The sequence below is a fragment of the Papaver somniferum genome, chromosome 4 (genome assembly GCF_003573695.1).
Source record: "Papaver somniferum cultivar HN1 chromosome 4, ASM357369v1, whole genome shotgun sequence".
In the NCBI taxonomy this organism is placed as follows: Eukaryota; Viridiplantae; Streptophyta; class Magnoliopsida; order Ranunculales; family Papaveraceae; genus Papaver; species Papaver somniferum.
The window spans coordinates 114,578,891-114,591,412 of record NC_039361.1 but is presented as its reverse complement, the minus strand read 5'-3'; the positions used below and the strand labels follow the sequence as shown (position 1 = coordinate 114,591,412).

General features: G+C 38.0%; 1 protein-coding gene across 2 annotated transcripts; it reads left to right on the top strand.

Moving 5' to 3' along the window:
• Nucleotides 1–511: 511 nt before the first annotated feature.
• Nucleotides 512–2,829, top strand: LOC113276386 (gibberellin-regulated protein 14-like). 2 transcript variants are annotated; one of them, XM_026525986.1, is made up of 4 exons: nucleotides 514–848; nucleotides 1,381–1,627; nucleotides 1,729–1,890; nucleotides 2,593–2,829. In XM_026525986.1, the coding sequence occupies exons 1-4, from the start codon at nucleotides 789–791 to the stop codon at nucleotides 2,613–2,615; spliced, it is 492 nt and encodes a 163-aa protein (XP_026381771.1). In that variant the 5' UTR covers nucleotides 514–788; the 3' UTR covers nucleotides 2,616–2,829. The 2 variants fall into 2 exon arrangements, with proteins under 2 accessions (XP_026381770.1, XP_026381771.1); XM_026525985.1 differs by lacking the exon at nucleotides 2,593–2,829 and having other exon boundaries at nucleotides 512–848; nucleotides 1,729–2,189.
• Nucleotides 2,830–12,522: the final 9,693 nt, after the last annotated feature.

The window sequence follows — 12,522 nt, the reverse complement described above, 5'->3', positions numbered from 1 at the left end:
GAGACCTAATGGTGAACATAACAAATATCAATTCTATCACCATCTCAACACGCTTACTGGTAGCAGCTGGCTTGCATTGTGTCCTTCTCCTTTCCGAAAATCAAAAACTTTTCCCCAAACACAATTCGATGCATCGAATGGGACATTGAAAAGCATCTTTGTGTCCCAAGGAAATTAAAATTGCCTATCATGCATAAAACACAACATGTTCAAATGAAATAAAATCAATGACTGTCAATAAAATATCAAAGAGCGAGTGATTATACGCAGCTCAGCTGTATTTGAATTTGTGCGACTTATGCTCATGTCAGTGTCATTTGCTGTACATCAATGGATCATATTTCATAGGAGAAATATTGGCATTACAACCAGGTTGAAGTTGTATGTATATATGTCCAGCTACAAATGAACAGAAGTCCAATTCATGCTAATTAATAAATTTAGCAGAGAAAGTAGTTGGTCATAACTCAGTAAGAGTGAATATCAATAATAATTCTAGAGAGAGGGGAGTGACAGAGTGAAAAGACTAAAGAGTCAAGTATAGCATATACGCAGACAAGAGACTAGTGGTAGAAACCCTAACAACTACTACTGTGTGAAGCGAAGCTGTCTCTATAATTGAGTACTGAAGAACCCTTTTAAGCTTTATCTCCCTCTATGCTCTACTATTTCCTTTCACTATAAATCTAACCTTTGGGGTTTCTCATTTCTCATTGCTAAGTTCATCACCTTCTCATTGATCAAGTAAGTAGCTAGATACAAGTTCTTGGATCAAAGTCTTTAGCACCATGGCTTTGAAAGTTGCTTTGCTCTTCTTGATTGTCTCTTTGTTTGCGGTTTTCACTTTGGTATGCTACTCGAACTCTTTCCATATACTAGCATTTTTCATAAATTTATTAAATCTATTCTCAAATAAGTTCATGCAACTAACATTTGATGTATGAGCTGGTGTAGTAGGTCTTACTGACTCATTTTAGGCTGTGTTTTGAGAAGCTGATGCATATTTTTAAGCTCCTCTTTTGGATCAAATACAAATTTTTCTAGATAGTAATGGAAACAACATTTTTAATTAGGAAGGAGCATAAACCTTAAACCCCTGCATTTTGAGAAGCTGTATTTTCCAATTATTTTTACTTTTCTAAAAAGGAACATATTTGCTTTTTTAAATAAAGCTATCTGCAACATTTGTCCATTAGAATCTTGTAAGATGCCTTCACTTTAATCATGTTTGCACTTGCTCATGCCCAACATGCTCTGACATTATTATCATCAAAAATCACTTGTTTCATTTTCAATCTTGAGTTTACAAATTTGTAATTTGGAAAGAAAAAAATGTAAATTAAATTTACATTAAGTCTCTTGTTTGAATTTGTTAATCAGGGTGCGGATAATGTCGGGACGAAAACTGCCTCGGGTAAGACTACAGTTCCACCAGTTAAGGCACCTGTCCCAGCAGTTCCAGCACCAGTCAAGGTTCCAGCTCCAACACCAGCGAAGGCACCAGCTCCAGCACCAATTAAGGTTCCAACTCCAGCACCAGTCACGATTCCAGCTCCAGTACCAGTTAAGGTTCCATCTCCAGCACCAGTGAAGGCACCAGCTCCAACACCATTGACATATCCTGCAGGTAACATTATTCAAGCCTTACTAATTTATTAATTTGCGAAACCGTATATTCATAAAATATGAATAAATGACTAATCAAGGGTGTGTTTGGTTTTCCATTAGCTTGCCCGGCATTATGTGTTGATCGATGCGCAGCTCAGTCGAGGAAAAATGTGTGCAAGAGAGCTTGTGAAACTTGTTGTGCACGATGCAAATGTGTTCCACTTGGTACATCTGGTAACTACGGAACCTGCGGAAAATGCTACTTTGAACAGAAGACTCATGGTGGCCAAGTTAGCAATTCGGGATTCGGCAAACGTACGGAACGGCAAACGTACGAGTATTATACGGTTTTGTAAAATCCAGATTCGGTCCAAAATTCGGTCAACGGGACGTGATTCGTCAGTAATTCGGAACGGCATACGTACGTGTATAATTCGATTTATAAATGTGAGTTCGGCTCTGAAAATTCGGTATCTATATATAACAAATAATTTGTATTTATAAGGTCATAGACCAATTTTTATGCATATGTGTGAGTTATTTAAAGAAAAAATAAACTTAATATGATGATATTAATAATATATACAACATTAGTTATCCAAGAGGACGTCGTATGGTGGTTTAGATGCTTGGTTAGTGAGTTTGAGATCTCTCTCACCTTCACCTTCAAATCTCTTCAGTCGTTTTTGTTTCATAAAAATTACAACACGTCTAATATTCGGTCGTGTATGCTCGGAAGGCAGTAAAGCCCAAAAAATGGAGTCTTTGAAAAGTAAAAGCTAAAGAATTTATGGCGAATTAAGCGGACGTATCATTCGGAATACGTAAAATTTGTGAACGGTTCGCGAATAATTCGGGAATGCCACATAGTACGCGACTTGGGTTCGGAGTTGCAAACGTACGCGAATAAAACGGTAAAATTCGTGATACGGAAAAATTCGCGAATGATTCGCGAATCATTCGCGAACTTACTAACTAGGCATGGTGGTGCACGCAAATGCCCTTAATTTATCGATCCATTAATCATTCTAGTTTATTGTTAATTTGTTTTTATAAATTCACTTATTTCATTAATATGTATTTCTTTAATTAGTAGTTTTCAATGTGTACGAGTTTCTAGAGAGGGAAAGACTTTTTGGTTATTTGGTACTTGATCATGTAATGGGTTCTATTTTCGGAACACAGTATTGATAAATATTACTACTATTTATTTTGGTTTAATCTAGCATACTAGTATTAATTTTAAAGAGAGAACGGTATGAACCCGACATGAAGTTGCCTAATTTTTCACTTCGTTGTTTATCCCGGTTAAATTAGGGCCTATAACTACATGACAAAATATGATCATTAAGAAGTAATTCATGGAAACCTCTTATCCATTATTTTTTGTTAATGCCTCATATGACATTGTTCAATTAGTGCTAATTCGAAAAATTAAAAAGTGTTTAATCAAGTTAATTCTTAAATTAATTATGAATCACCACTTGTAAATTTTTTTTTTTTTTTTTCAAAAGGTTCGATCCAGAATCGGTTTATGTTAGTGCATTTGCAAACCGATTTTGGGTTGGATTTTCTGTAAGTTACGATGTAAACCCAGAATCGGAGTTTGATCAATACCCACATAAACCGATTCCTAAAATCGGACTTTTGTAATGCACGTGTATACCGATTCTTAAAGTTACGGAAATTTTCTTCATAACAATCGGATTACATATATATACATGTAATCTGATTCTTAAAATTACAGAACTTTTCTTCTTAGGAATCGATTTTTATATATATCGTGTAAACCGATTCTAACAAAAAGAAAAAAACACAGGAAAATAATTATCTTTTCCATACCAAATCGGGCTATTGGGCATTAATGTAGACCGATTCTGGTTCAATTTCCTCCGACCAGAATGCCATCCAGAGCAATCGGTCTTTGTGGGCATAAACAACAACCGTTTTTAAATGAAATCGGTTTACAAATGCATTGACGTAGACCGTATTATAAATCCAAAAAACTTTGATTTAAAAAAATTGGATTGTTTGAGTGATTAATTGTTATTGAAACCTATTCTAGAGGATTGGGTTAATAGAAAAGTACTTGATTTGAGGTAAAACGAAAAATTACCTACTTTAGTGAATTTGGTGATTATTAACAATGTCTTTGATTTTTAATTCTTAATTTTGATGGAAGTGGAAATGGAAATGAAAGTGATTTGATTTGATTTAGTATTATTTTTTTTGTTATTAGGATTAAATGAGGATAAATTGGTAGTATTAAAATTTCATAGAGGATAAAATGGTAGTTTCATCGAACTTAAACACTCCTTTATGGACATGAGTTCTGGGTACAAGGGTATGGGTACAAGGGTATGGTTCCGGTATGCAACTTCCAAGAAGGTAGAAAAGATTGTATAAAGAAAATGTTGATCCCCAGTGTTGAAAGGGACCAAGGGTGGGCTGGAACTTAAAACATAAAAGAATTGCAAACTCTAGCAAACTTGAAATAGTCAAAAGATACTGAAATACAGTGGTACGTTAATACCGATCTGAATCTAGCACACACACGTAAGGTTACCACTACGTGCCACCGCACCGCCCCAACCGTAGGCATTAATCAGCGCGGCAACAGGAGCTTGACAACAAGGTCAATTAACCATTGAATGGACGTAGATCTCACAGTAAGCCTGTAAGTGTGACAATAATTCCGCTGACTTGAAGTCAAAACGGTCGTAGCTGGTATCTGGTCTCTCTATTTCTTTTGCTATTCAAATTTTTTCTTTTTCTGAAATAAAAGGTTGATTTTATGAAAAAAAAAAGAAAAAAAACAGAGAACATTATTTACGACCACCACTGTTTTTTTTTTCTTTTTTACGAGCCAGGAAAACAAAAATGAAAAAAACTACATGACAATACCCTTTGTGACACAGAGAGACAATACAAGGAGGAATAGAATTGGTCCACCATTTAAATATCTGGTTTTTATATGCGAAACTTGCTAGATTGTGAGCTGCCTCATTAGCACTCTTCTCTGTAAACTTGAAGCAGACTTCGTTAAACTCTTTCACTTTATCCGTAATCTACATAATCATGTCCCAACCTCCAAAGATACAAGTCATTTTAGTTACTCGATGCCCTATTCAGGCTCGGCATAACCGGAATGAAGTCTTTCCGATCTCGATTTCATGTTCAAGCAATAGCCTTATTAATACTCTCTATTATGGTTGATCTTGCACAAATACCCCCGAGAGGTAAAAAATAATTTTTTTTGGACTCAACTTGAGAAAGTTGCTTCCATTTTTGGAAGCAACTTGTATATAGTTGCGTCTTCTAGAAGCAACTTGTGCTAGTTGCGTCCACATCTGGAAGCAATTTGTGCTAGTTGCTTCCACTTTTAGAAGGTTGGGGTATTTTTGAAAATTGAATAAGGGTATACTTCAAGAGGTAATTTTGAGGGGTATTTAAATTAGTTTCCCGTTTAGTTATTCAACACTTTAATCATTTTTTCCCATCACTTTCAATGATTATATCCTTCCATTCCATCTTCTCAGCAAGCTCCAAAGCTAATAAATTAGCTTTGGTGTCCGCTTTTATATGGGAGTTTTAGTTATGCTTGCAAGTGCATCCTCCTTCAGACTTTGCATCAGAGTTTCTTGCCACCACATCACAAGCACCTGAGTTATTAATAAAAGCACCATCAGTGTTGACTTGAGTTTCTTACAATTACCTTCAGGTGGAACCCTATCAATCTCAGTATGTCTCCTAGTTGTCACAGTTGGAGAATATGTTTGGTTTTCCATACTCTCTTCACATTCAGGTATAGTGTAATTGTACCAGAAATGAGTCTCTATGATAATTCTTTGAATTGAGATATTGTCGTTGTTGAAAATCTTGGCAATCCTAACCTTCCATATTGTCTATCCAGCACAGCTCACTAATCTAAACGCAGAGTAATCTCCCTTTTCTTGAAGCCAACTGCTTAATAGTTGCATGATAGTGGTGTTTCTATTAACTCATAGACCCATTTAAATCCAAAAAAAACAGCTGTTGGAATATATCGTGGTGGTCAATCTCAAGATAAAGTCAACTATCAATATGAAGTGACCAAGACTCAAGCTATAAGTCAACGGTCAAAATGAAGTGATCAAGACTCAAGCTACTAGAAGATCAACGGAGATCAAGCAATACAGAAGATTGGCGGAGATCGATCTAAGTTTCCATGAGTAGAAAATCTTGTGTAATGTAGTTAGTTTTCTGTACAGGGAGGTATCTAATTAATTTCTTATACTTTCTATATTCTAGTTAATTAGAATATGTTATAGTTGATTAAGATATATTTTTTCAAGAATAAGATAATATCTTAATTATTTACATATTCACTCTATACATAAAGAGTGTCATTGTAATTGTAAATTATCTCAGTACAAACAGTATGGACATCAATAATATTTCACCATTCGGAGTTTTGTCTGTGGACATTGGTCGAGTTGACCGAACAACATTAAATCTCTTGTCTTATTTCATTTCTCTTGAATTGATGATCCCTCGATACTCACAATTTATTAACATCCCTCGCAACATCGGAGTGAAACACAAGTTGATCAGTAGACTCAATAGAATTATCACACAGTCTGCAATCTTGAATAATACATGTAATATGGTTGGCCAATCTTTTGTAAACTGCAATTCCATCATTTAGCAATTTCCACATAAGTAACTGAATTTTGATGCCAAGTTTTTTTACTCTATTGAAAAAGCGGGGGTCTAAAAACCACACCCAATATTTCGCTTAACAATCTGTATGGACTAACTCCAATATACTTTCAAGAGAATCAACTAGACAGTCAGACTCAATCTTAAGAAAAGTATATCAAAGAGTTATATCTAAAATTCTCAATTCAATCCTCAATTAAACAAATAGGAATTTGCGAGCCCGATTGAATATAAGAGATAACTTGGATGGTATCAAAAACCAATATCCAAGTGTCAACCAATTTAATCAACAACCAAAGGTTGGATTCACAATTGATTGAACTTACACACAACCTGTGATATTACTATTATATAACTGTTTGAGGGTGAAAATGGTTTCTGCTGATTTTGGTAATTTCGGGTGTGTGGGTGAGAAACGAATTTAAATCCTAAACAATGTACTGCAAGGGAGTACTCTAGATTCGAGAGATCGATCTGTACAAAACCGTCCTAAACCAAGAAATGGTCGTTCCAGACTTGCTTCGGTCACAAAGTGAAGGAGAAGGGTTGGTTTTGGGGAGGGAAGCGAAGAAAGTGTTGAGACCAGAATAGTTGATTCTGGAAGAGTAGTTGTTTCACGACTTGTATCAGAAAGTGGGAATCTAACAGATGGAAAGCTAGCAAATATTTTCTCAGTGTTGTATCCTCCTGACCTGAACCTGTTGCTCGGTGGAAATATGTAATTCCTATTTATACAAGTCGAAGTGAAACGTACTCTGGTCTCATTAAGAAATGGAAAACGGGTGAGTAAATGGCAGGAGGTGGTAACCGGTAACGCTTGGAATTGATGTTCCATAAAATAAAGCGTTTCACCATTACTTCTTGTATTTACTAACCGCCTCATCCTTATGACACTTTCTTATAACGAGCGTAGTGTACGCCGCACGCTGTAAATCGCCAAACCAATACCCAATGAGCATCCCCCAGTTTGTGACATGTGTTGATGTCTCGAGTGTTTTCGTGGAAAACATGTAGCATGTTGTTGTTCGGCATGTTGAGCTTGGGATACTTTCCGGCTCGGTGGTGACCTTCGACGGTCGAGATTTTGCATCTTGAGAGGAAGGGTAGCCGTTGATTATTGCAACCCTTCGTTTGGTACCCAGTGGCATGAAAGCTTGGCCGGTACGACTCTAATATGGCCTAGTTTAGGCGCGGCCAAAAGTTAGGGTTTTGGCTTTGTTTGGGCGCGACCAAACTAGGGTTTGGCGTCGGGCCAAATGTTGCCATGCGTTAGCTGGTAACCTTGGACGAATAAGATATGTATCTTAGATGGAAAAGTGGTCGTTGATCTTCACAAGCCTTTGTTTTGGAAGCCGCATAAGGAAGGCCGGCATGGTATGGCGCGACAAGGTGGTTGGTATGCCATTGGCACATGTGGCATGGCTGGCATGCCTTGGAGCGGTTTGGGCGTGGCCAAAACAAAGGTTTTGGCGTTGGGACAAAGGTTACCATGCGTTGGTTGGCGACCTTGGACGGCTAAGATTTGCATCCAGGATGGAAGGGTGGCCGTTGATCGTCGCACCTTCGTTTTGGTAGCCGCATGGGGAAGGCCGGCATGGTATGGAGCGGCAAGGTGGTTGGCATGCCATGCCTTGACGCGGTTTGGCGTGGCCAAAACTAGGGTTTTTGGGCCAATGGTTACCATGCGTTGTTTGGTGACCTTGGACGGCTAGGATTTGCATCTAGGATGGAAGGGTGGCTGTTGATCATCGCACGCCTTCGTTTTGGTAGCCGCATAGGGAAGGCCGGCATGGTGGGGCCAAGGCCAATGGCGCGGATGTCTTGGTATAGTGGGGCCAATGGTTTGGTATGGACGGCTTGGCATGGTGGGGCCAAGGAAAGGTGCGGTTGGCTTGGCATGGTGGGGCCAAGGGTTTGGCATGCCATTGGCGCATGGTGCGGCTAGCATGGTTGGGGCCAAGGCAAGGCGCGGTTGGAGGGGCCAAGGGTTTGGCATGCCATTGGCGCATGGTACGGCTAACATGGTTGGGGCCAAGGCAAGGTGTGGTTGGCTTGGCATGGTAGGGCCAAGGGTTTGGCATGCCATTGGCGCATTGGTGCGGCTAGCATTGTTGGGGCCAAGGAAAGGTGCGGTTGGATTGGCATGGTGGGGCCAAGGGTTAAGCATGCCATTGGCGCATGGTGCGGCTAGCATGGTTGGCATGCCTTGGCGCGGAGATGTGGCTGGCATGGTTTGCCATTGGCACAGTGGTGCGGCTGGCATGGTTGGCATGCCTTGGCGCGGAGATGTGTCTGGCATGGTTTTCCATTGGAACAGTGGTGCGGCTGGCATGGTTGGCATGCCTTGGAGCGGAGATGTGGCTGGCATGGTTTGCCATTGGCACAGTGGTGCGGCTGGCATGGTTGGCATGCCTTGGCGCGAAGATGTGGCTGGCATGGTTTGCCATTGGCACAGTGGTGCGGCTGGCATGGTTGACATGCCTTGGTGATGGGATACTTTATATGCCGCAAGTGCACGACTGTCGATTGGACAGTATACAGATGCGGGTTCGTTCACGGGGACTAAGTTTGTTACCTTTAATTTCTAATTAAATCAAGTGAGACAAAGAATAATATAAGATAAAAATTAATGAAAGTTAATAAAATGAATAAATAAGAAACACATCAGGGCTTTGATTCCACCACTATGTTGGCTACTAGATTATTCAACCATTTTCTATAAAATTCTTCAATACTGCTTCAAGGCGATTTAGGACACGAATATTTACGTCTTGGAAGGTAAAACATTATAACCCACTGTATTGAAGTTCTCACAAATACTAATAATTTATCTTCACTTAAAGTGTTGTTCTCTATGAACAGAATATAAAACTCAATAAAATAAGCACGAGGACGTGCAAAGAAAATTACTATCATTACGAAACGATAACAAGAACCAAATTGAATTGTTATATAAAAATAGTGGAAATCCTCTTGCAAACATCATAGGTCTTCATCTAGCCTTAGTACAGAGTTATTCCATTACAAAAGCATAAAGAAAAGAAAAATCCTAAAACTACAGTTTTGCTCTGGACTACGTACCCCGGACCTCCTCTCTTTCCATCTGCTTCAACTAGTATTTATAGTTTTCAAAGGAAAACACTTTCCTTTTTCATTTCCATTACCACATCATTGCCCCTATGAGAATGCGCCATGTGTCAGGACAACATAAAATCCTCAAATAAGAATGAGCCACGTGTCAAATAATACCTCATCATGAAGTCACCATTTTATTTATTTGGAAAATATATTATCCTTTATCTCCTTATTTATTTTGTTTATTTTCTTCATTAAACAAAATATATTCAAATATCTTTTATCATAATTAATCTCTTATAATGGTCTCCACACTTCTACACACGCCGTGACATACTTTTACTTGGCATGCTTACCACACTCCCATATTCAAATAATTGGCCCAATAAATCTTCATGTTTCCTTTTGGTCCTATCTTATTAAATCACTCCATTCCTCCATTTTTCCCGCAGAATTTCGCATTTCAGTCCATCGAGCTTTATTTCCTTCAAAATACTTAAAACAAGTTTATTAGCAATAAAATGAGTCCTAGCTAATATAATTATGGGTGAAAAAGTGTCCCACTTACGTGCTTATCAAATTCCCCCACACTTACATTTTGCTAGTCCTCGAGCAAAACAGAAAATGAATACCCGCTCAACAGCTGGATAAAGGGTGATGTCTGCTAAACAGAGAGACAGATCCGCTAAAAAGCAAGACCGAGAAAAATGTCTGCTACACAACAAACGGATCAGCTACACAGCTAGATCAAGAGATGTCTGCTAAACAGCTAGACGGATCCGATAAACAGCTATATCGGGATATGTCTGCTAAACAGCTAGAAATAAAGACCGCTAAACAACTGGCCATATCATGATGATATATATTTTTTTTTTACGTGCAAGAAAATACCCTACGATAGACCCGCTCAACAACTGGTCATAATATGTAAGGAAATACCAAAAAGTTAACTTCTCCCCCACACTTAAATCTAACATTGTCCTCAATGTTTATAATGAAAGCATAACACCAAAAATCATGAGGAATCAAATAAAAGAGAAGTCAGAAAGGTAGTACCTGGATGAAGCGTAGCAATTCTTCCATGAGGAGCAAGAAACAACTAAAAATAAAAAAAAACTAATGTACAAAAGGGTCCTCCAGAGGGACCTTAAAATCACCATGTGTGGGTTGCCTCTCATTAAGCGCTAAATTTAGTGTCTTCAGCCAGACATCGGTATATTAGTCACCACATAAAATCATATAGCAATATTCGGAACCTCTATGGGTCATCAAAGTCGAATATATCTACCACAAATAAAAGGAATGCCAAGAAAATGAACAAATAAAGCACACCCTTATCTAGTTTCCTTTTTACGACAACTACATCTAGCTGTGGTTCGGGCTCAGGTTCTATGAAAAGGTCTGAGTAAAATATTTTTATTGACTTAGTTTCCTCATAGGCAGGATCCGGAGGATCAGGTTGTAGAGTCTGGAAAAACTCAAGTAAAAACTTAGAAGCACATAATAATAACCTGAATAATTGTGGATCCTCAAATTCAATTAGACTTGACCCACACAATTGACCACAATGAAAGTGGTGGTCATTCTTAAGAAAATGTATCGACGGTTCTAATTTCCTAAAATAATTAGGTTTAGTTCTAAAAACTATATAACGACACATTTCAAATTGAGATACTCCCACATTTGACAAATAAATTATTGGTGGGAAAACAAAGTCAATTATGGTATCATGGACCGGCTTAACCACATCAACCTGAGGATGGGTTTTTATCAACGGAGTTTCTTTTTGGACATAACTAGGTTCAGGAAAACGTGCATGAAGATAGTCTCTTAAGATGGTAGAGGCACAAACGTCAAGTCCCAAGATAGGGACCTTTGTAAGAGTCAAGGTTAAACCACGGGGAGAATGATATTCACCCCCAAACTTAGAATTTTCAATATCCTTGGATAAACTAGTCACAATTTCCTTAATTTCTAAGTTATCAGATTTAGGAAAATGGTCTTTTATTTCTTCTAAGTTGTAATCATGTGGTTCCACATTTCTATAATCCTCAGAAGGGACTGTTGTTTTCGAATCACTAGACTCTAAAACACTAGTCTTAAGATAAACTCTTTCCTCTAAGCTATCCTCGACTTCATAATCATAATGATATACTACACCATCGAAAATTATGGTATCCCTAGTCAAATCCTTATCCTTTTGAATAGGTGAATAATTATCAACATTATCAGGATTTGAACTAGAAACAACATTATAATCATAAGGCTCAATTGGTGTAACAATTTTCTCGTCACTATGACTATATATTTCAATTTCTTCATCGACACCATCCTCATCATCATAAAAGTACGAAGATGGTTGAAATGGTTGAACCTTGTCTAAACATGCAGTGTTTTCAGATCTAATATCATCCTCTAAATTAGGTGAATAATTATATGTATTTTCAAGGATAAGATTGGAAATACTATTTTGGAATTCAAGTTCATTATGAGAAATATCTTTAGGTGCATATTGTTCCACATACTTATTAACAGTCTCACTCATTCTATCCAGGATTATTCGAGATTGACGCGCAGATTCACGTGTAGTTTCATTGAACTTCTTAAGTAATTCCTTTAAAGAAAGACTTGAATATTCATCACTACGTGATATACCAGTCACTTGTTGAAACTGTTTGAGTGCATCTTCTAATGAATGAGTTTTATATTCATCAGGAACTGGTGGCAATTTTCTGATTAAATCCTCTAAAGATGGAGAACTCTCATTTTTTTCATTATAATATTGCTCATTAGCTTGTTCGTATGATTGATGGACGTGCGAATAGTAATTGGGATCACCATGGTAAGAACCATAACCTTCAGAAGGTCGGTAGTGGTCCCAACTACTATACACATTTCGGTCATTGTACGGATATTGTCCATTTCAATACTCAGTCGAATGATCATTATATTGGTCTTTATAATACCAACTCGACATTTTTTTGTTTTTGTGCACGTGCAAATTCGGGGTCGACTAAAATTGATAGGCTCGGGTTACCTCGGCAAAATATACCTACAGGTACGAGGCTGATGGCAGGTCCGGAAAGGCGTATAAATTTGGTGCAATGGAAACGGGCCTACAGTAATACCGCAAGTGCA

Coding starts and splice junctions, on each gene's coding strand:
- LOC113276386 (XM_026525985.1), top strand. CDS start 789: ATGGCTTTGAAAGTTGCTTTGCTCTTCTTGATTGTCTCTTTGTTTGCG. Junction 849..1,380: donor TGTTTGCGGTTTTCACTTTG/GTATGCTACTCG, acceptor TTTGTTAATCAG/GGTGCGGATAATGTCGGGAC. Junction 1,628..1,728: donor ACCATTGACATATCCTGCAG/GTAACATTATTC, acceptor GTTTTCCATTAG/CTTGCCCGGCATTATGTGTT.